This window comes from Balaenoptera acutorostrata, chromosome 9 (genome assembly GCF_949987535.1).
Source record: "Balaenoptera acutorostrata chromosome 9, mBalAcu1.1, whole genome shotgun sequence".
In the NCBI taxonomy this organism is placed as follows: Eukaryota; Metazoa; Chordata; class Mammalia; order Artiodactyla; family Balaenopteridae; genus Balaenoptera; species Balaenoptera acutorostrata.
Window position 1 is genome coordinate 49,363,437 of NC_080072.1, and position 23,857 is coordinate 49,387,293.

At 47.3% G+C, this 23,857-nt stretch overlaps 1 protein-coding gene across 18 annotated transcripts in view; it reads right to left on the reverse strand.

The window, feature by feature from the left end:
- The window catches only part of PPFIBP2 (PPFIA binding protein 2), a 151,405-nt gene that overhangs the window by 32,849 nt on the left and 94,699 nt on the right, over positions 1-23,857 (reverse strand). For 16 of the 18 annotated variants that reach the window (XR_009009224.1, XR_009009223.1, XR_009009225.1 and 13 more), the window contains 3 exons: positions 14,843-14,974; positions 6,093-6,275; positions 2,763-2,855 (listed from right to left, as the gene is read on the reverse strand). Coding sequence is in view for 14 of the 18 variants with exons in the window: in XM_057552646.1 (XP_057408629.1) it covers positions 2,763-2,855; positions 6,093-6,275; positions 14,843-14,974 (408 nt within the window). In the remaining 4 variants the exon portion in view is untranslated. The remainder of the gene's footprint in view (positions 1-2,762; positions 2,856-6,092; positions 6,276-14,842; positions 14,975-23,857) is intronic. The other 2 variants (XM_057552651.1, XM_028164142.2) reach the window with 1 other exon arrangement.

Here is a 23,857-nt window from a genome sequence, read left to right on the forward strand (position 1 = left end):
ACCCAGCCTGGGCTGTCTGCTGCTGAGTTAATAGCACAGATGAGGGCTCCTCTTATGGGGAGAGGGCTCCCTGAGCCCACCTCAAGGGGTCCTGGACAAACCTTCCCTAACATCCCCAAAATGGGCCCATGTAAAAACAAAGAGGTGGCAAAGGGGTGGGTTTCCTTACCCAAAGTCCCTACAGAGCACTGTCCCTTTGCTTGGTTTCCACCCACAGAGGACAGAGAGCTGGGTCCAGCTGTACCAAACGGCTTGCAGAGACTCGCGGCCATGGGCAGCTCTGCACAGCTAACCCAGGGCCTTGGAGCCATGGGCTTACGATTGATGGTGACAGTGGCTTCTGAAAATATTAGCCTTGGGACTCAATCCAAATGCCTCTCATTTCTACAAGGGCCAGAATATTCTTGGAAGATATTCTCTTAACTTTTCTTGCACCTTCAACACCCATTTCTCCCCTTCTCTGTAGACAGGGTGACAGCTGGTCTCTGTTAGGAATCCGGATGCCTGATTCTTGTCTGCGGGCCCCATAATGGACACCAGTGATGAGATCCTATCCAGGCAGAGCCCAGGCTCTTCTTCTCTGAGGCCTGCCTCTGGGTGAGGTCATTTATCTACAACTCTACAGACCAAGTGGCTGGGCCCAACCTCCCATGTGCCACTTTTCACAGAACAGGCCAGAAATGACAGGTGCTCTTTGATGCTTAGAAAGGTATCTGTCCCTAAGCTGGGAAGTCTACAACAGCCCAGAGGCCGTGCACCTGACCGTGGGGAAAAGTATGCTACTGCCGTGGCCACTGAGGCTGGAGCCGTGTGGCGAGAGGTCTGGGACAAAGCCAGGCAGACTGGCGCCAGGCAGAGATGGGGGCTCTGCCGCCCTGCAGGTGCAGGTGCTGGGCCTTATTAAACCCAGGGACCCTGCCCTACCGCCGCTGCACTGAAAGACGAATCACACTGACGGACTGAGAAGCTTTACACAGAAAACGGAAGAACTTTCAAAAACAAGGCAGGTTTCAACTGCAGGGAAATAGGATGACAGAGGGAAAGGAGCATGAGTTTTGGAACGACACAGACCCAGATCAGAACCTCACCTTGGCCACGCTGAGCCTCAGTTTCCTTACCAGGAAAACGAGGGTAATAAATCAATAGACCTCGCTGGGTTATTTTATGGACCAAATGAGAAAATGTGTACAAAGGGCTTAACACATTCTGGCACACAGCAGGGTCTCCAGACGTGGCGGTTATTAAATAACCCATGGTATCTCAAAGGTCTACATGCCAAGGCAAAGCGCTTAGGTGATTTAAACGAGTTGTTTGGTTTTATAAGAGAAGGTGGAGTGTACAGCTTCAAAGGTTTCACCAAGACAGGACTCGCTTGAGGGGATCATGGGGATGGAAGGTTCTGAGCTTTTAGAGAAACAGTGCTCCTCGAACTGGGGGGTTGTGAAGCACAGTGCACACAAGGGGACACGTAGATAAGAACAAAGCAGTAGATGATCAAGCAGATTGTCTAGCGCTGGAGCTGACTAGCTGTAAGATCTTGGGAAAGTTGCCTAACTACTCTGTGCCTCAGTTTCCTCAGCTGTAAAATAGTTAAGAAAATTACTTACGTTTATGCAATAGGATATTATATAGACATCAACATCATGTTCGGAGTTTTCTTTTAATAGCATGGTATAAAACTGTGTATAAATTATCAACATCAAAAATTAAGAGAGAGAGAGAGACCCCAAAAAGAGAAATGCCTGGAAGGAAATATTAATAGTGGTAGCTCCTGGGCAGGATACGAATGATTTTTATTCCTTTAAATTTCTGTGGTTTAAAATTATCTATAATGGTTATTATTGTTTTTAGAATCATTTAAAGTTATAGAAAAAATAAAACTGAAAGTACAAACGAGATGTTAAGAAAACTCTAAGATGAAAATGCCTACAGGACTATCTGGCAACACCTGTGGGTGGCGCTGCAGAGCTCTCAGTGGAAAGGCAGGCGTGCACCCACCCACCAGAGAGAGCCTGGCCAGCTCCTCAGGCAGGAAAACTGCTTCAGGGTTTTAAAGCTTCCCGCCCCCAACCCCAGAGAGTCCCTCCTCCGCCTGCATGGAAGTCTAACTGTATACGTGAAATTTCCTAATGCTTAAGTGACAGCTAATTCGACGTTTTAAAATACAACGTTCTGGCCAAAACAATAAATGTGTGGGCTGAATCCATTCCAACTATTAGAGGAAACTATTAGAGAAAACAAAGGATGGAGGGATAAAATTTATTTCACGAAAGAATGTATCGCGGGTGTCCTTTAAATAGCAAGCTCCCCAGTTCAACAGAAACATGATTTGGTTAAAAAAAATATTACAAGTATATATTTTTAGGAATTGCTAAAAATAAAGCATGCCTCTTTTTAGAAACTGATTATTAGAGGGACTGCTAAATTTAAAATGATGCAGCCGAGACAATGTTGGCATTCATCTGCCCTAGGACTCATCACTCACTCGTAGAGGCCCTGCTTGGCCCAATGTCAGCCTGGGGGTGCCATGGGACACAGAGAGAGGAAGGAGACTTGGCGACCTCAGCAGCTCATAATCTCATGGGCTTTCCCCAGGAGAAGAGCCCTCCTGGATTAAATCTCTCTGCTCACACAATCTGGGCACTGTCGCGTGTACACACAGTGGGATCAATTCCCATTCCTCAGCCTTAGGCTACGGCACACCCCAGACCCTCCCCACTGGGCCCCAAAGCCTCTCCGTAAACATCTGAACCGCCTTTTACCTTGGTGGCCTTCAGTTTCCATTCATACTGGTTCCGTTCATTTTCCAACTCTTCCACCTTGATTTTGAGGTGCCGGAGCTCCTGCAGTAACTCCTAGGGGGGTGAGGAAGAAAGACAGAGTGCTGCTGGTTAAAGAGCAGGATGTTCCTGGGATCTACAACCCTGGGTAAAGCACATGCACGGTGGATACCACAGCAGGAGCGAGCGCATCAGGCTGCACGCTGCGGCTGGCTCCGATCTTTAAACACGGTCCTCGTTTCAGGAAAAAGCTATGTGCCCAACACAAAACAAAGGCCAGGGAGTTCCAGACAAAAGGAAGAGAAAACTTCCTTCTTCTTTCCAGAACTTGTTCTCCCCGCCCCTTTCTGACATCTGTGTTCCCCACAAGGTGTGCCCAAATCATGCACGTATGTGTAGGGGGAAGGACAGGTAGGATTTGGGAGCAAGAGAAACAGATGCAGAAATGAGGCAGCTTGTTGCAGACAAAGCAGCAGGAAGCAGGCTAATAGGGAGCATCTCTCTGTGCTGGGGGTCGAGGAACCCAGGGGAGGAGGTCGGCGTTCCTGCAAGGCTTCACAGAGGAAGTGACAGCCAGGAGGACAGCAACAAAACGCTAAAAGGACAGATGCTAAGTGTGAAATGCAGAGGCCGGTCTGGGTGTTCCAGTTCAGAGGAGGGGTTGGCTTGAAGAAAGGAGGGAGGGAGGAGGCGTCCAGGGAGAGGGCAGACAGCCTGCTGGGCTGGAGCAGAGGATGGGCAGCATTCAGTGGGAAGCGAGACCGGGAAGATAAGGCGGGCCCTTACTGTAAAGGCTTTTGGATGAGAATATAAGGAGTTCTGACGCCATTCTTTAGACAGCAGGGAGCCTCGGAAGGTTGCTGAGTGGGGAAGTGACACTTAAACAACTTGCCGATGGTGGAGCTGGAAATCAGGGCTGTATCTTCTGACCCCAGGGCCCCTGCTTTCTAAAGTAGCCCTTTAGTAAAGACACCGCTGAGCACCCTTATCCCAAACCTAGGTTCCTTTAATGGACAAATGGTCCTGCTGACTGGTTTCTATCAGAAAAATTAGCATAAAAGTGATTACTTCCATAGACTTTCTGAACTCCAGATTCACACAACAAACTTCCCACAACATCCCACATGGATGGCACAGAGGCATCTTACGACCGTCATGACCCGAGTGTAACTCTTAATTCCCGCTCGTAGACATCCCTGTCTCGCTAAATGGCGTCTCCATCCTGTGCCAGCAACCTGGGCTCCATCCTTGGCACCTCCTTCTGTTTCCCCCCTACATACGTAACTCATCCCCAAGCCTTCTAAGTTCTACCTTCAAGGAAATCACCGGAATCCCTCTTTTATCTCAACTCTACCATCACTAGCCGTTAGTGCTGAGAGCCTGGACAGCCTTTCCACTGGTTGGTCTTCTGTCATCTTGCCCTTCTTGAAGCCATCGACCTCCATGGCATCCAGGGGAACAATACAATTACAGCACAGATCTAATCCTGGCCCTTCCCTGCTCCTCAAAGCTCACGAACTTTAACCCACGACCAGTACAGCCCGGCGGAACCCAGCACCCTGCCTGCCTCTTGTACTACTGTCTCTCCCCAGTTATGCTCCAGCCATGCTGGATACTTTTTAGTTCCTCGTTCTGACTTGGGCCCTCACACATGCCTCTCCCTCTGTCTGGAACTTTCTGCCAGGTTAACCCCTGCCCATCCTTCAAGGCCGCCATGAGCAAAGCTATTCCAACCTCTACACTTCATCAGGCCCCTCTGCTATACTCTCTTGTGGCATCTGTATAATCTCTTACATCATTTGCAGTTAAACAGTTACTGGTGTGATTGCTGATGGCTAGTTCTCCTCCTATACTGTGAACTCCCTGAGCTTTGCTAACCTCTGGCACATAGTTAGGTATGCGTTAATTGCTTGAATGAACGAACACTTGGCGATTCATGCCATCATTTAACTGGCCTTTGCATCCTGAGACAATCCACCAGAAAGTTACATTGCCTACACTTGCATTTTGCAGGGATACTCACTAAGATTTTCTTATAACTGAGGTGAACATTTGTTGATGCCCTTTTAGAAACGTATCTTCCAAGCTAAGATTATTGCCTCTGTGATCCGCAACATTAGACTTTAAGGCCTGTTGTGACTTGTAGCAGATCCCAGATCATTCTCTGAGGATATTTCTGGCCCTGCCTGAGGGGGCGCCAGGCCTGCTGATGGCAGAACTGAAAGTGTGCGGGTTACTGCTGAGGGGCTGCCACTGTGGGGACGCAGAGCGTGATGACCTCCAGGCCCTGGGACCTCTCTGGCGCATCCTCTTCCTGCTAAGCTATTTGTTGCCCGTCGTGGGCTATAAACACCGGTGCACAGTGTAACTTCTTTTACAAGTCTTTCTGGGGTAACCCACTCACCATGGGGCATGCCCAGCACCCCTCTCAGAGCTTCCCTTTCCAAATCTACACCTACATCTTGACTCTCAATTTTTTCCCCACCGAGGCCCCCTCCCCTCATGCCCAAGTCTGGGTAGAGATTTTCAACATGTCCCATAGTTGAGTACGGATCATGGCAACTTCCTACAGACATGGCTACTATGCCCTTGACTTTCCCTTGGGCTTCCAAGTCCTCTTCGATAGCGGGCCTTGGAGGCACAGGCTCATTTCTGTGCAGCTGCCATCACAAAGGACCTGGTGACGCCAGTGCAAGGGGCCAAGTCCAGAATCCCAGTCAGATACACCCCATAGGGCCCACAGGTCATGAAATCCCTCGAATGTGATTACATGGGAGAACTTTTCCCGGAAATTCAGATGCTGACAGTTGTCACAGCATATGGACACTTGTGTCCTATTTTCTCCCTGGGGATAAACCTCTTTAAAAATAAACTTGAGAGGATTATTTTATGATGCTATTTTTTTCTTAAATTAAAAAAAAAAAAAAATCATGTGAGCTGAAACTTCATTTAATCTCCCAGCCCAGGAGGGAGAATCAGTGTCTGAGTCGTACCTGGGAAGGGGACCCGAAGCTTGCTTTTATACCAATGCCCCGTCACTCAGGGCGCCTGACACACCTCATTCCCAGCCCTGAGGGAGATGAGTACCGCCACCGGTCAGAGGGTTGGCCTCGCCGGGTCAGACCCTGCTCGGTGAGGGTCACGGAGCTCAGCTCACATCCCGGGGGGAGCGAGTCCCAGGCTCTGCCCAGAGGTGACCACGGATCCATGTTAAGCCAGCGCACGCTGTTCTGGGTAGGAGAAGCCCCAGCCCCTCCGCCAGTGAGATGCCCCACACACGCATGCTCCGATATACTTAAGTGTGGTTCCTACAGGTGACCCCTCCCAACGGGCACACTCCTGGCCGCAGGGCTGGGGCCGGGCCGCACCGTCGCCGGCTGCCACCTCCTCAGGGTGGTCCCTACTGAGTGAGAGGCGCTCTTGAATCTGCCTGTGGATGTCCAGCTGCAGCCTACACATCTGCTCCTGCAGCTCACTGATCACATTCAGAACCGACTGCAGGAAGGGAGAGAGAGGAGGAGAAAAGCACTCGGCGTCAGTCAGCGCTCAGACATGGAACTCCTTAGGAGAGAACAGAAGGATGGAAGGCGGCACACAGCGGTCGCTGTCCGTGACCATACGCTCTCTTCACAGGAACCAAAAGACGTGGCATTTCCCTGACCTGCCCCATCCGTGGGCCTGTCTGCAGTACGGCCTTCGTGCCATACTGGGGCCGTCCTTGCATGTCAGCGTCTGAGGCGCAGAGTCTAGCAAGAGCGGAGATGGGATCACATACGGACGCATCCCTTCTACACTTGCCAACGCCCTCCCCAAACATGCCAACACCCGTGCACAGGGGACATACGGTGCACAACACGCTCATGCACGCTACTACGTCCCCAACCCTAAACGCTCCCTCACACCCAACACCAGACCTGACTCCTCTGTAGCCTCAAGAACATTTTGGCCTTTTATGGCAACTTTGGAAAATAACTGCAACCCTTGGAATTCACACCTACTCAATTCTGAATGCCTTGCACTAGCAGCTCTGCTGGGCTTTCCTTTATCTACTCCACAGACATCCAGCGTCACTCCGCAGAGACCCAAGGCCACAGTAAAGCAATGGCGCTCGCAGGTGAGTGAGGAGAAACACACAAATAACAATCACAACAGGCTGTAAGTGCTACACCAATAAGACTACGGGGCTTCCAGGGAGTGGTGAGTGACTAATTCTGCCTGGGTCGAGACAAAGAGATGGGATGAGTCTAAGTGATGTCAAGTAGGCGCATTCTAGATCCCTTGCCTGTGCGCGGGAGTAAAGGAGACGAGGAGTCATGGGCCTGGCTGGCAGGGTGGACGATGGTGCCACTCACGGCTACAAGAAACCCAAGAGCCTGGGGAAGACTGCGGGCAGCTGATGGGGCCGCGGCAGGGGCGTGGAGTTAAGGAGACAGCTGGCAATAGATCCCAACAGAGCCTAGGGTGGGTGGGGTGGCAGCCAATTAAAGTGTTTAGCCCCTCTCTGCCCACCCTTACTGGCATTCTGAGCACTGGCACCTGGTACTGAGAGGTCTGCCCCCTGGCACCATGAGAACTGTCCAGGCACGCTAGAAAGAGGTTTTCCATCCCCCAAAAAAGTGTTTTCTAAAAGAAGAAAAGCTCCTCCCCTGTTACCTTGTTGTTTCATAACCCCCTTTTTCCAATGTAGAAGGAAAACTGAGGGTCTGGATGGCAGCTTGGGTCTGAGAGGGCACTGCTAGGGCCCCTATGCCAGCCTGCTCTCCCTCCAGAGATGCCACTTGAACTGGGAGAGCTGCAAATGCAGGCATCGCTGTCATAAGCGGGCTCCTGGCCTCCCAGCCACTCTCTCCTTGAGCTAGCTCACCTGAGTTAGCCCAGAGGCAGCCCCACGTCGTCTTCCCTCAGAGTCAGTCGTCAGAGGGTGGGCCTCACCTGCTCATCTGACTTTGGTAAACACCTCACATGGTGCCTGGCACACGGAGGCCTTCGATAAATGTGAGTTCGCTTTCCCCACTGCTTCTCCTTGTGCCACCAAGTGTTTGATCCATAAGAAATGAAGGAGAGAAACTGGGAGAGCAACGGAAAACACCTCAAGGTCATGCAACACAGTTAAGGCCCATGTGACGTTGATCGCTGACAACAAAAGCCCAGTGGCTCTGCACCCTCCAGCATGCTTCCCTTACTGGCCGCTCTTCCAGAACCTTTAGTCTCTCCTGGTCACTGGCCCTGCCGGTCTCCACACCTGCTCTTCTCTCTCATGTAAGTTTCAAGAACGTCACGGCCCTCACTCTTCTCTTGTTCCCTTCATTGTTGTCTCTCTCAAGTGAGGGGGTCTAGACCCACTGACCCTGATTTTCATCACCTCATGCCCACCCCCCCTCTCCAAGCAGATGAGCTCGAGCTCTGTCTCCACCACACAGGGGGTCAGCACCGTCCTCGCGGTCAGATCCACACACGCATCCTCTGTCCTCAGGCTGCGTGGCTCCCTCGTTTTACTCCTTACCTTCGGCAGCTCTGCACTACTCGGGTTCTCCTGGCCTCTCTTTTACTCTTTTCCTGCCAACTTACGGATCACTCCAGTCTGTGGAGGTCTTCACGAATCCCAATGTCAACTGATCCATTTAGTTTTTCTTTGGCTTTCTGTCATCACAACTTGAAGGCCTTTTATATCAGCAGCCAAATTATGTACTAAAAATGCACACCAGGCAGGAGGACTAAGGGCAGATGACATGACCCTCTACAAAAAAAAAATCTTCCTAGAGGTAGTCTTAAGGTATTATTCATTATCACTTGGGTACCAATATGCCTATTTTAGCATTCATCCTATATTCCTCTATCTTATCTATAAGACCATCCCAAGCAATGTTTTCGCAGTGCCTCACTGAAGTGAGGATTTACCCAGCCTACCACTACAAGATGCACTCCTGGCCAAACCAATGAGGCCAATCAGACGTAACTTACTCTTAATGGACACAGATCCCTACTTTGTCTTCTGGCTTCTCACAAACCATCATAGGGTTGACCTCAAACGCAACAGACTGAATTTTATAGAACCCTTCTAACTTTCTTTGCCGTTTTGAAAAAAGAGGAGGAGGAGGAGGAGGAGAAGGATAAGAAGAAAATGGTTACTTCCAGTTTTTCAGCAACTCACTTGATTTCTCCGATTCCTTAAAATTCACTTATAAACAAGCAGCCTGGGGACTGCTGTCCTAAGTTCTGTGCACCTGTCAGAGGCATCAGTGGAACCAAGCTCATTCTTTCTTTGATCTTCTTATTGAGAACATAACTTTAAAGGAAAATCTTCCTACTGTCCTCAGAACTGTCCCTTTCAGTGGGGTTTGATCTTCCTGATACTGTTCATGCAGGTGCACTTTTATCTGTCCTTTCTACCTTTTGTACAAGCCCCTTTGAAAACTGGTTCCTCTCACTCAGCCATAAAAAGGAACAAAATTGAGTTATTTGTAGAGACGTGGATGGATCTAGAGACTGTCATACAGAGTGAAGTAAGTCAGAAAGAGAAAAACAAATATCGTATATTAACGCATGTATGTGGAACCTAGAAAAATGGTACAGATGAGCCGGTTTGCAAGGCAGAAGTTGAGACACAGATGTAGAGAACAGACAAATGGACACCAAGGGGGGAAAACTGCGGTGGGGTGGGGATGGTGGTGTGCTGAATTGGGCGATTGGGATTGACATGTATACACTGATGTGTATAAAATTGATGACTAATAAGAACCTGCAGTATAAAAAAACAAACAACTAATACTAAACTTTCATTGGGTTATTTGTATGGAAATATGTTAATATAAATGTTTCAGACATTACATGAAATTTCTAAAAATCTTAAATAAAAAAAAAAAAAAGAAAACTGGTTCCTCTCAAGGTACCGCTACCTTTTCCTTTTTATTGGTATATTATTTGTGAGGTTACACTGTCAGAAATAAGTATATTTTTATGTAGTTCAATATCCTTGAGTCATCTCTTCTATTGCTGAACTTTCAAAGGTATGATTTCCAAGGTCCACAGTGCATGTCCGTCTATGCTGCGTTCTCCCCTCCCTCACTATCATGAACTCTCAAAATAACAATGGCCACTCTCTCAAGATACCCATCACTTTCACTTCATAAACTAGTTTCTAGCTTTGCTTCGGCATTAGAGCCAGAGTGGCAGTTTTCCTGGTTTACTTTATCTACATTCAGGGCAGAAACTATAAATGTGGGGGTGGAAGGCAAAAACAAAAACCAACCTTTCAATACCTAGGTGTTGAGCTGGAGCTTTTTTAAGGGCTATCCAATTGCTGCTCGCTCTCATTACTGCCCTCTGTCTGCCTCCATCGGTCTGGGGATCCGTATCAGGAGTGCACCTATTTTCCTCCTCTGCTCCATGTGACCATTTCTCCACGCCCCAGCTCTTCTGGAACACTCTCTTCTAAACTCCCTATCCACGTAGAGGTGCTGTTTTCCAGTATGTCCAGCCTCAGGCTTGGCACTTCCACTTACTTTTAAAATCCTTTATTTCCAGGGCTAGCCCCTCTCCTCTCTTAGGTCTTTTCTCTCCCATAGGGCAGACCCTTTTGTAGTGGTGTTTTCAATCTTGGGTCCCACATCATGAAGTCCAGGTGACATATATGAGGTTCTAATCCCTGTTCTGTAATCTCAACTCACTTTGTTTATTACTCTTGCTTTGCCAACCGTCAAAGTTTTTGTTTGTTTGTTTTATGGTTCTTTTCTATGTGAAACTAACTACTGGGCACTTCCCATAATCATAGTCTTTCCCACCCCATCCTACCTGTTAAACTTATTCACAATTTTACTTAGTTGTTTCTCTCCCGCTTCCTTCCTGCTCAGTTTAATACTGTCCTGGCACTCTGACACATAGCAGGTGGGAAATACCACCTCCACATCTGTCAAAATGTCAAGTGTGTTATACCCTTTGACCCTTCAATTCCACTTCAATATCCTCACACATTTACAAATTTATTCACAATAGCATTATTTGTAAGGGCAAACACTTGGAAACAAATGTCCACCCAAGAGAGAACTGGTTAAATAAATAAGGGCATAGTCAGAGCATAAAATAATATGTAAACATAAACATGAGAAATTTTTTTAATGTATTTGATATGAAACAAGCTCTATGACTGCTCAATTAAAAAAAGAAAGGTCTAGAATAATGTGTATCTGTGAAATATGAGGGAAAGAATTTATCCATATAAATTTGCTTGTCCATGCATAAGATAACTCTGAAGGATACAAAACAAACTGACAACATTGGTGTCTGACTGCTGGCTGGGAAAGGAGAGGTTTTGCTGCATATACCTTTTTGAACTCTTAATTTCTGAATTGTTGGAGTATATTTCCTATACAAACAAAAATGAGTAAATAAAATAAAATGAATAATAAAACTCTCCTAAGTCAGGCCAGCTCTTCTCTGAGCAAACACAATCTTCCCAGCCTTTGCTCTGTACTCCAAGTTCATCATTCCAATTGCAACAGTTCAGAAATCAGAATCCCTCCCTTCCAAGGTCCCACCCATAGGAAGAAAGGAAGCAGGACACCTGCGCTGTAAGACATTCCATTTTCTGCCAGGAAATCCTAGAGATCATTCCGGTTCTCCTCAGGCTTGTGTATATCCCTGATCAATTGGGCTGACTTCATGTCCCAGCACATGCTGGATCTCTGTTCCCCTCTAGAAAGGCTGCTCTGCTACTATGCGCAGAGAACCCTTTGGATCTCACCAAGGGATCCAGCTGCAGGCCTCCCTGCATCCCCAGTGCTTAGGGAAGCCAGATGCCCTTCTCCAAGGAAGCTCTCTCCAAGGGACATGCCTTTGATAGGTGGGCCACCCCGAGGTTTTCCTTTGCCTCTGGATCTCTTTCTTTCATGTGCCATCCTCCTTAACTGTGGTATTTACTTTCCATGTTGATCACTTCTCCTGCAGTCCTGCTTTTCAGGAGTAAACCTAATTGGTCCAATCTTGGGTCTCCTGAAATGACCCAGAACCACTGCAAAAGGCTCAGGAGAAAAGGTACAGTAAACAGGAAATCCAGTATTCACCCACGTCTCATAAGGGTCACCACTGACTCCTGAGCGAGGCTGGCTATCAGGATTGTCTCCATTTAACAAGAGACCTACACCTCAAAGTCCTTGGGTTTATAGACAAACGTTTGTAATCACTTCCACAGCTGACTACAGGGCAGCAGGATACCTGCTTAGGATAAAGCCTGAGCTACACAGAGAAAGTTTATTTCAGATCTGGCTACCTCAAAAAAGTCCCGCCTCTTTTAAACCACAAGCAATCAGGCTTTAGGCTAAGCACATTCACTGGAAAAACAGCAGCAGTGTAGGATGGGAAGCAACATTCCCTTTATTCATACAACTACAACCTTGATGACCCCAGCTAGCCAAACGCCTCCCTCAATATAAACAGCTCCACCACGCACATGACAATAGTGCAGCTTAAGCAGCCCTCTCCGTGGTTCTAAGCCTTGGGTGTTCCAGATAGTTACAAACAGTGGTAGAGAGTCTGAGCATACCAGTAAAGATTATGTTTAATGACAAGAATGAGAATGTTGCTTCCGGTCATATGGCTGTTGTTCCCTGATTATCACAAGTTTGAACAGCCTGAAAAACTCCTCCACATGGAAACCTAATGTTTGTACTAGCAACTGGGAAGGGCTGTTATCGGGTAGGACTGAGGCCAGCAGCTCAGGGTCTATGCTGCCTCGTGCACGAATAGTCTGATGGAAAACAAAAACAAAAACAAAAATTCGGATTGAAAAATAATCCTTCAGAAAAGAAAAAATAAAGCAAACAGTAAAATGACTGCCTTAGCTGTGCTTGGCCCAGAAGTGGGAGCTCCCCTTCCTTCCCTAGAAAGGAACTGAGCTGCTCCAGCTCGGTACTAACTCAGCATTCTGCCACCATGGACTGACCCTCATGCTCACACACACCCATGCGTGGGCCCATGTCCCCTACAGTGACTGGTTCAGAACCAGGCACGTGACCCAAATTGGCCCACTGATATGCAATCCTGGGGTTTTGCTGGAATCTTTGAGAGAGAGAGAGAATCTCTCTCTCTGCAGAGGTTGCCAGGCTAGTAGGATCTAAAGCTGCTGCTGGCCATCTTTGTCGCCACATATGGAGAGCCTTCCTGAGAATAAGGCTAAAACAGAACCAAATGAGACACTAAGCCTGATTTCTAATGACATGGTAAAGCCAGCTGGATCTAGTGATATCAGCTTTTTAAACCCTAGACTATTCCAGTTGTGTGACCTAATAACCCTCCCACTCTTTCCTTTCTTTCTTTTCCTTGTTTCCTTCCCTCCCTCCCTCACTCTCTCCCTCCCTCCCTTTCTTCCTTCTTTGGTTTTGAGTTGTCTCTACCACTGTAAGCCTTCTTACAGAGTTTATTCAATTCTGGTCCCCAAGCCTGAACGTATATCCCCATGTGATCACACATTTTGAAACATCGGTAAAATAATTCTAAACCTGTAGAGAATCTAATTGCTTCTCCCTGAACATTTAAGAAGCACAGTCTATTTAACTAACACTTCACACAGATGAGCTTTGAGTGTGCGTAAACTTAGCAGTAAGTCAATAATGTAGCTAGGTCTACATTTCCATTTCTGGCATGCTTAAAGACACAATCAGTAAGTAATTGATAAAAGCTAGTTATCCAGCACTATGCTAAGGACTACACATATACATTATCTCATTCCTTCCTCGGAACAACTGAGCAAATAGGAAGTATTACAATCTCCATTTTACAGAAGAAGAAACAGAGGTTTGGGAGGTTAAATTACTTGCCTAAGATCACAAACCTACTGAGTAGCTGAGTTTGGATTCCAGCCAAGAGGTCTGATTCAAGAGCCTGCATTCTTAATCACTCACTAGAAGATAGAGTCCTCAGCTTAATGGAGATAAATTTTCTTTTGGCAACTATACTTCTTACTAATGAGCATGTTCTCAAAAGCAATGCAAGGAATATGCCCCACATATTAGAAGTATCTCAATCACCAATGTTTACCCAGTAAACACAGAAATGTGCCAGGTTTCCGGGCATGATGGTGTTGGCGCTTAATTGAAAGGAACAATATCCACCTTTAGATTTTAGAGATGCCTAAATGGAAGAGAGGATACCAGATCCTATGATAGAGACTTAGCTTTTGTGATTTTTTTTTTTTTGACTTCATCACACAGTTACCCATTTTACGGAAAAAGAAATTGAAGTTCAGAGAGATTAAGTAGTTAACTTGCTGAAGTTCAAAGAGCTATTAAGCAGTTAGGTCGGTAATTGAGCCAAGGTGTTTCTAAAGCTAAAGGCTATTCTTCTTCCCACAGCTCACAATGCACAGTGTACAAATATAGGGACTTGTAGGTAGAGGCACACGGAAGGTGGTTATCTAAGGTTAAAACAGACTGTTCTGAGCTCTGAGCCTAAAATTTATCCAAAACATTTATCCAAAAAAAGAGTCTGGCATGCTTTACAATGGCATATGGAGCCTGAGAAAACAAAAACAGAAACGAGATACAGGAAAACATTCTCTAAGAGAAAGCCTGTGCATGGGCTCACCCATAGGAGCCATCAGGAGGAAAGAAACACATAATCTAAGGGTTGCATCTGGGTCTGTGAAATGCACATCAAAGAATGTCTCTAGACTCCGTGGACAATGATGCTGGCTTATTGAGCAGCTGACTTCATCCCAATACGTGGTCATTACCTTGGCTCTCACAGAAGACATCTTGGTCTCTCCAAGTCTTGTCTGATCCTTCCCCCACTACTGCTTCCCTTTCCATCCTTGTCAGCAGCTTGAGGGAGGATACAGCCTTAGAGCCAAAACTGGGTGGTTTGGGCATTGCTGAAATCTGCAGTCACAGCAAAACCTGATAACTTGGTATTAACAGATCATTGTGTCTCTGGTGCATAGATGTTTCTGGCACCCAGTGGCTGCCAGGCTTGGGGTTGACCAGATGGCCGGAAGCCACATTAGGCTAGCTTCCCCTGATCTGAGCTTTGGACAGTATGGGTACCCCCAGAAGGTGATGTATCACACTCACCTCTGCTTTTTTCTGCTTCTCTTCCTGCTCTCTCTGCTCCTTCTCCATGCCCACCAGCTTGAGCTTCAGCTCAGACACTTCAGTCATCAGATCGAGCTTCTGAGTCTCAAGAGATGTACGACTTAGCAGCTCCTGCAGGCAAAAACAGATCTCAAAATCATAAACCTCCATGGCAATAAGAACAACTCTACCTCCATCCATAGGACATAAGGCAATCTCTACATTGTACGATGAAACCGCTACATCTGAGCCACAGTCCTATAGGGGGCAGGCCTGGGCTGATGCTGGGTCACTCAAGGATAGCACAGCCCGATGTTACCCACTGTGCTCTGAGAGTCAATGTGAGCTACATTTCTCAAAAAGCACATTTGTCCATAGAAACCATTATTCATTCTTTCCAGGTAGAGAAAAACGGATAAGTCTGCTCCACGAATGAAATTTCTCCATGTCTATTTTTAAGGCAAAGCAGCAGATCCTCTCCACCAAAACAAACAAAAAACCAGCTTAGGTTAACATTATATTTTTCAAAACCAAAGTTTCCTTATCACCTCCTGGGCTCAGTCAATATTCAGCCCAGTCTTCCACACATGTCATTGGAAGACCTTACTGCAACGAACCTAGAAGGGAGCTAGGACATAAAGTAGATATTCGATGAGTATTTATTGAATGGTTACAGTAGAATCTTATTTATGTGATATGTATCTTTCCTAGAATGTAAATAAGAAAATTATTCTTTGCTTATTTTGAGGACAGACCGGGGAGGTTATCAGTAGTCCTGTCAAGCCTAAAACAGTAGCAGACAACAACCTGCCATTAATATATACACTTAATAAGCATAAATAAGACAAAACAAAGGTGATAGGTGAAACACCTGCTCAGCACTACTAGGAATTATGAAGGACCTCAAAAGCCAGGAGCACTTCCCAAGGTCCAGGGGTAACATTTCTCCATTGGCAAAAGGCGATGTTGTGTGAGATCCCAAATCTTGGCACATGGAGACACTGGACACACAGGTCCTGGCAAGGAGACCACGATATGATGCTAGGAGGGTAACCGGCCAAATGAGCTGATGGAAAGGACACAGCATCCTGCCATGGTCTGAAATTTCCATATCATCTTAGGCAACCCAACCCTAGTACAAGACCAGTGATCTCAACAATCTGACCCTACAGCCATGATTTCATGTTCTGAACTGTCCTCAACTCATAAAACCAAACCACATGAGTCAGAGATTTTAACTTGGAAAACATGACTCCCTAGGCAAAAGGCCATCAGTACCTCAGAAAGGTGGGCTACAAACTGTCCATCTGCTAACCTGAGGGCGAGTATCCAGAAGCCAAAGAATCCAGCAAAATGAGCTTAGTACTGGGTTGAGGAGCCCAGCTCTTCCTGGGCCAGCCAGACTTGAAGCTGGCTTACAGGGCAAAGGCAGCAGCAGTGTCATGCCAGAACTGTGGGCTGCTTGGTCATGAGGAGTTAGCCAGCTAAGTATGTCCAGTGTCGGGACTGGGGGTGGGTGGACATAGATGCACTGAGTGCCTCCTCTGTGCTAGACACTGTTGGGTACTTTACATACATCCTCTCAATAAACCCTCCCAGGGATTTGGCAGTCAACACTACTATCCCTATTTTACAGATGAAGAAACGGGCCCAGAGACTGGCCTGTCTTGGCCAAGGGCACACGCCAATCAACAGCAGAGTTCGTTTTAAAACCAAAGTCTGTTTGGCTTCAAAACTCATTTCTGTTTAATGTATCACATTGTTTCCCAAACAGAGAAAGAAGTCCAAGAATTTCAAGGGAAATAAAAAAAATACATGCTGAAAAAAGCCAATCAACAAATATTCACTGAGCCCAGGAAAGAGCTGCTCAAACTGTTAAGATTTTGTTGAGCACATACTATCTACTAGGGCCTGGTGCTAAGGCTATGCAGGCCATAGAAGGCCCTAAAATGTTCTTCCCTGGGTGAGGAAGATGGGATTTCTGGGTCTTGAGTATCTTAAGATATAATCCTTCCTAATGCCGCCTGCTCGTTACTGACATCCTTCCCCCTCTTCCCCACCTTCCCCTTTGCCTCCACCACCTCATTCTGTGTCTTTCTCTCCATCCTTTCATCTAGCTGCTTTGTTCCAGAAATGATTTGAGGCAGTTTGCAAAATAGACAACTCAAGTGAAAAAATAAACCGTAAAAATTACAGCAGGTAAGGAAAGAAGTTGAAGCCAGAGTGACTGTCGGCATAAAACTCATACCCTAAAGTTCTATTCACAGCTAGAGATGGAGTACAATGTGTATGTGAGCTTCCCAGCCACCAGTGCAAAGGGAAAAAGGGACGATTCTAGAACTCAAGGTCCACGGGATAATAACAATTGCTTTGGAGTGCTAAGAACTCAGAAAATCTTCTTCCATGAGACTTCCATCATTTGTTCAACTACCAGATGCCAAGGCCTAGGGATAGGAGAGTTAAAAGTACAGCCCCTGTTGAGCACTTGTGTCTCTTAAAACGGTATTTATGCAGTTGTCTACTGACCAGCATTCAAGATACTGCCTTGGTGGGATTTAAAAAAGCCTCAGAAGGCATCTCTCTTGAAAGCTAAGAATCTCCTCTGCTTTCATTATTTCCAGAATCCCTCTGGTTGTTTTAACTGCCAGGTTGTAATTGGTCATACCAATGTTCCAGTTAATGAGGATAATATTCTAATTGGTTGCATTAAAATTCCAATGGCCATTCCAATTGGTCATGCCAGGGTTCTGATTGGTCACACTAACATTCCAAGTGGACATTTCAATTAGACACACCAAAGTTTTAATGAGAAGCCTGGGGCTGCTTAATTTCACATAGTCCACTGATAACAAAACTTCTCCTTACTGCCTCCTAGATTCTATTAGCATGTGCTTCCCCCTCTCATTATCATCACCCCTGGTCCTTGTCATCAATAAAGTACTGTCCTACTCCCTGAACTCAAAATCAGCCTTAGACAGCCTTATCCCAGCCCAGCTCCACTTCCCCATCTCCAGGCCCGGCATGGCCTCCAGCCACTGTTATGTACTATGACCTCTATCCTAGTTGTCTTAATAGGATTTAAATACCCTACATTCTAAACTGCTCTTTCTACTTCCAGCAGAAACTGAACCCTGACGTTTGCATGACATGACATGTCCTTCCCAGTCCTCTCAAGTAGAGACCGTTCTGCTCCAGCAACCCAACTTACAGAACACCTTTCTCCCTGTTAAACACTGCTTCTTCCAGATCGCCTACCTCTGCTCTCCTCCTCCTCCTCCTCTAAGGCAGCACCATTCAGTTAAGTCACATTCTCCCCCAAATATCCAGACCCCAAGATAGTCTCCCATTTCCACTGATTATCCTTGTTAATCAATCTTCCACTCAGTGTCCACCCTGGTTTCACATTTCTTGACCTTGACACCGACAGGCTTTGCTTCCACCTCATTTCAGCTTCTCAGTAGTATGGCCACAGCCTGACCCTCGTCTTGATCCAGAACATGTGTCCTTCACTTCTAAAATCTTCAACTCTGAAATTCTCTCCTCTGGCCACAATCCTCTGACTTTTCAACTGGCCCATTTAGTCACTCAAATCATCTTTAATTTCTTCTTCTGTGGCTACTAGTTACTTAATAACTCCCTATTTTCCTAGTTTATCGACTTCCTTTAAGCAATATTTGCCTCCTTATCCACCCTGTACCTTAAGGCTTATCATTTCAGTTGTATCATTTCTGCACCAGAAAATTCTTCCTCTGACTCATCCTTGCCCCTAGATCTGAAGTGTATTTGCTTCACCAGCGCCCACTCCATGCCAAACCTCAAAGACTTTTGTCTATGTTTCCACTCCCCCTGGCCTGAGAATTGCTGGTAAAAGTCACTTAATGATGCCAGTTGGTTTCCACACAAATTTACGCTATCTGATTACAGCTGATCTTCCAACACTGCCTAGCAAAACTTGTATTCATCTCTGGCTGGTTCCTTTCAGAGTTTGTTCCAGATCTTTTCCATTCTCCTCGAGCCCTAAACCCCACCCTATCCCCTTCTTCTCCTTAAATAACCTCTCCTCATATTTACTGAAAATATTTTTAAAGGTCATCTGGTTAGTCACTGAACTTACATCCTTCCTACTTCAAAGTTTCCCAGAATCATCTCTCAGTCCTCTCTCCTGAATCCGTGTCTTAGAGAAAGCAAGCCCGCACCTCCTTTCTGAAGTTAGTCTGATATAACTGCACACAGCCGACTTCTCTGTCAGGTTCTTCTATCTTTAAAAACTGTTCCCAGCCCAGTAAGTTTCCAGATTGCACATTAAAAGCATATGTTAAAGGACACAAAGATTCCAGAGTTTGCTCCTGAATTGCCCCACCTGACCCACCTTCCTGTTGCTGACCAGTCCTCCATGCCATCCTCACGCAGCTTGAATGAAGATACAGGTAACTCCCTGGTTAACCAGTAGCGTTTGGCTTTGTCCTCTGAGTCCTGGTCCTGTTTCTCCCTCTAGCCGGTAGTGCAGAATGACGCCTGCTCACAGGGACCTGGGCCCTCCCTCACCTCTGTACTGCCTTTGAGGAAGTTCTCACCAAGTCTCCCCTACTCTAGGGTAGGCCCATTAATCATCCGCTCTGACAGGCATTTAATCTCTCCCTCACCATCAGCTTCCATCCCTCAGGCTATAAACATGATCAAATTTCTGACATTCGAAAGAACCTTCCCTCTTGACCTTCCTTCCCCTCCAGGGACCACCATCAGCTCCTTAGTGCTCAGGCTAGGCAAACGCACTCTGCGTGTGGTGTGATTATGAACGCCAGCTTTTTCTCTTCCCTCCCCTCTCCCCCTCACAGCCAAGCTCTGAAAAGAATAATCCACTCTTTGCTGCCTCTTCTTCCTCACCCTTCTGTCACTTCTCAGGAAAACGTCTGCATGCCTGCAACCCAGCTTCTGCCTTCAGCAGAACACAGAAACAGCCCTGGCTCTGGGACCAGCGTCCCAACTTTCCGAGGCAATTTTCACCTCTCAGCTCTCAACCCAATGACTCACCCTGCATCCCCTCATTAGTGTGAGCCCACCCTCCCTTTCCATTTTCCTGACCTTTCTTTCTTTCTTTCTTTCTAATATTTATTTATTAATTTTGGCTGCACAGGGTCTTAGTTGTAGTGTGCGAGATCCTTAGTTGCAGCATGCGGGATCTAGCTCCCTGACCAGGGATCGAACCTGGCCCCCCTGCACTGGGAGCACAGAGTCTTAACCACTGGACCACCTGGGAAGTCCCATTTTCCTGACCTTTTTTCTCCTTTGTCTTCTCTGCTGGCATCTTTTATTCTGTCTACCCCTTAAGAGTAACATTCTTGGATCTTTAGCTCCCATCCCCCAGACTGCAGTTGATCTCTGATCCAGCCTGTTTGTCCAGAGCACGAAGGCAACGCTTGGCACCTACTGAGACCCGCAGGGTGGGATCCTGCTGGGATGTCTTGGAATCATAGAGCTACTGTGATGGGGTGGGGGGGAATGGGGAGGCAGGGGGCTGGAGATAAGAGGCAGAGGTTCATAAGCAGCAGTAGTGTCTGATCTCCTGATTGGTTCAAGGCTGCCTGTGTAAATGAGAGAGGGCAAGGGATGAGGAGGGGGTGGTATGGGAGGACGGTGGTTTGTGTTTCTTACTAGGCAGGACCATGAAACTGGGTAATGAAGAAAACCAATGAACAAAATTATCACTCACCCCCTCACTTCACCACTACCAGTAATCTCTTCCAGAAGGACAAATACATCTCCTTTCTGGGAGATGAAAAAAAGCCTCCATTTCAGAGCAAACCATCATTTCCTTTTCCCAAAGCTCAGTGTCTGACTGGAGCTGATAAAGAGAATTTGCCTTTCAACTTTGCTCTCCTTAAAGGGCCAACATCTTGAAGTGATTACTTCCAACTTTAAGTGTGGAACCTGACCCAGGGAGTTTCTGACCAATGACGGAGGACTGGAGCCAGACTGGCAACCTGAAACCAGAATGAAAGAACGGGCCATAGAACAACTTGAAAGGAAAAATGTGTCCCTCTGCCCTTTGAAGTAAGAGGCCTAGGCCTTGCAGGGAAGCCTCTTCCAGGGAGAGGGGCTCGTAGTCAACCTGGGTTTGAGTCCAGACTCAGTCTCCACTAACTAAGTCATCTCTCTGAACCTCAGTCCCCTTATCTGTAAAAAGGGGTAAAGCACCTACCTCACACTGTGGTCTGGAGGTCCAACATCAAATGAGATAAACTTGAGGAAAAGCAGTTATCTCTGCCTCACAAATCTCCCAGGGGGAATTTTAGGGGAAGAACTGGCAAATCCCCTTTTTCTTCACTCAAGTGTCCTGTCTCCTCGGACAGATTTGTGCTCCCACAGGGTCAGGTGCATAGCTCTGTTTAATATCCTTTCTGAGGTAGAAATACCTCCCCCTAAAGGTGCTCTCGGGGAATTTATGAGCTGGGTGCCGACGACGCTTTGCTGAGTTCACACACCTGGGCACACTGTTCCCTCACTCGACTCAAGGGTAGGAACTGGGCCTGTGTCCTGGGTCCCGTAACCCCCTGGCCATTGTGTGATAGTCCAGTTTTAACAGAACTGGAACAACTGTACGACAGCTCGAGGAGGTGGGCAGTGCAGAGCCCACACTGTCATCTCCGTTCTCTATAAATAAGAACCCAGGTTCACTGACTTTCCCAGATCAACCACAAGTGGTGAATCTGCAGAAAGTCATGTCCATGGACTCCAAATCCCCTAAATTTGTCACTCTCCACACCTCACCTAAAAGGCAGCCAACACAATGAGGTTGCCTGACACCTGAGGCTCTGGGTCAGGTTGGAGGACTGAGACAGAGCCTGGTGTCCTTTCAGGTTTCCCAAAAGCTGGGCTGTGTCTTCACAAGGAGCTTTGCATCCTTTCTTCCTCCCCGCTTGGGTTCCCTATCCTGTCTTCTTTTTGGCACTAAACATGGCTGCTGCTCTTGGCGTTGATTACACCTGTCAATGGCCAGCCTCTGGAAAGTGTTCCCTTTGGCTGCCAGCTCTGTGTAAGACCTCTTTCTCCACTGAACAGCATCGGCTTCCTCCCTGAAATCATCACCCGCTGGAGAAGAGTCAGTGATCAGAGGCAGAGGAGCTTGTGCAGGAACTGACAGGACCCCAGAGAACCCATGGAGGCCGCTTTAGAAAAAGTCACCAGGGACTTCAAATACATCACAGAGCATAAGGAACTCTCTCTCTGTGAGAGATTTTATTGCCAACATGGTCTAGGCCAATCACAATGGGGAGGGCGCTGGTCCACACCTGTATTCCTGGGGTGTTATTCTGGGCTCTGGGCTCGGATAGTTCAGTGTGCAGCCCTCAAAGATGCAGCTGGGCAACGCCTTGACCTGCTTAAAACGGAGGTGAAAATGGACTCAGGCCGTGGGCCTTTGAAGACCCACTTGTACATTTCCTGGGAGATGTCTCTTCCTAATGGGGAAGGTTCCCTGGGGAATCTAGACACGCTCAGTGAGTCAGAGACCGTGTCAGAGTAGGTGTTTCCACAGGCAGCTCCAAGAGACGCTTGTAGCTGCCCCGTTCCCACCCTGTGTCCTGCAACAGGCTGCAGACAAGAAATATTTTGCCCTCAAATGTGTCTGTAATCTATGTGTGGCTCATGTGGCCCTGCCTCTGTGCTGATTCTGTTTGGTCCTGGTTTGCCTGTCTAACCCCATGGGTCTTCATGCTCTCCCTTTCTGGAGACCAGATGGGTTAATGTGTAGAAGAAAACAGATGAGAGCTAAGATATCAGCACTTAGCAGGGGACCAGGCCAAGCCAGGCTGAGGGGTCTGTGGCTTGTGAGTCGGGTGGGGAACATTGGTCAGGAGAACAGCTGTGGGGGGAGAGAGTGCAGTGGGGTTTGGAACCCATGGACGCACAGGGTTTGGACGATGCTGATTGGGTCTGGGTTTCCTTAAGTACCCCCAGAGGTCTTCTAGCCAGCCAAGGGGGCAAAGTCTGGAATAGAGGTTGCAGACTGGAGATCTGTGGGCCAGGCTTGGCCTAAAGGTACAATAAATATTGTGTGGTTCACACAATACTTCTTTTTCATTTAAATTAGTTGCCAATATTTTTTAAAATAGAAAGACTGATCTTTAAATTTTTACATCTGGATTTCCAGCTTCTTGTGAAAAGCAGTAATGGGCCTCCATGGGCGGTCAGCTAGAATTGAGTAGCGGCTGGCTCCTTTAGAAAGGATGTATTCAGTGTGTAAGGGCTAGCAGGAGCTGCCTCCCCAAGGGAAGCAGTGTCAATAGGCAGTCAGAAGGCCCCACGCTGTGACAGTGAAAGGGTCTCCCTTCAGAGCTCCTCAGGCCTTTAACAGGAGGCCAGGCTTGGCTGAGGGCTGGCAGAAAGAGGCAATTGTGGACTTCCCTGGTGGCGCAGTGGTTGGGAGTCCTCCTGCCAATGCAGGGGACACGGGTTCGAGCCCTGGTCCGGGAAGATCCCACATGCCGCGGAACAGCTAAGCCCGTGCACCACAACTACTGAGCCTGCGCTCTAGGGCCCGTGAGCCACAACTACTAAGCCGGCGAGCCACAACTACTGAAGGCCGTGTGCCCAGAGCCCGTGCTCTGCAACAAGAGAACCCTCCGCAATGAGAAGCCCGTGCACTGCAACAAAGAGTAGTCCCCACTCGCTGCAACTAGAGAAAGCCCGTGCACAGCAACGAAGACCCAACGGAGCCAAAATAAAACTAATTAATTAATTAAATAAAAAAAAAAAAAGAAAGAAAGAGGCAATTGTTTGCCTCCATTCTCTGCCTCAAGGATGTGAGTCATGCTTGCCCTACCATGAGCCCTGGGGCCCAGGATATCATAGTCAACCCAGGCAAGTCTCTGCCTATCCCCAGGTTCAGAGGACACTTACGTATGTACTCCACGCTATAGATGGCATCACGTCAGCATTGTGATGCAAGAATTAAGCGTCTTTTCAAATAGTATCAAGCAGATTTCAGGAAAGCATTAGCATGTGCAGAACATTCAA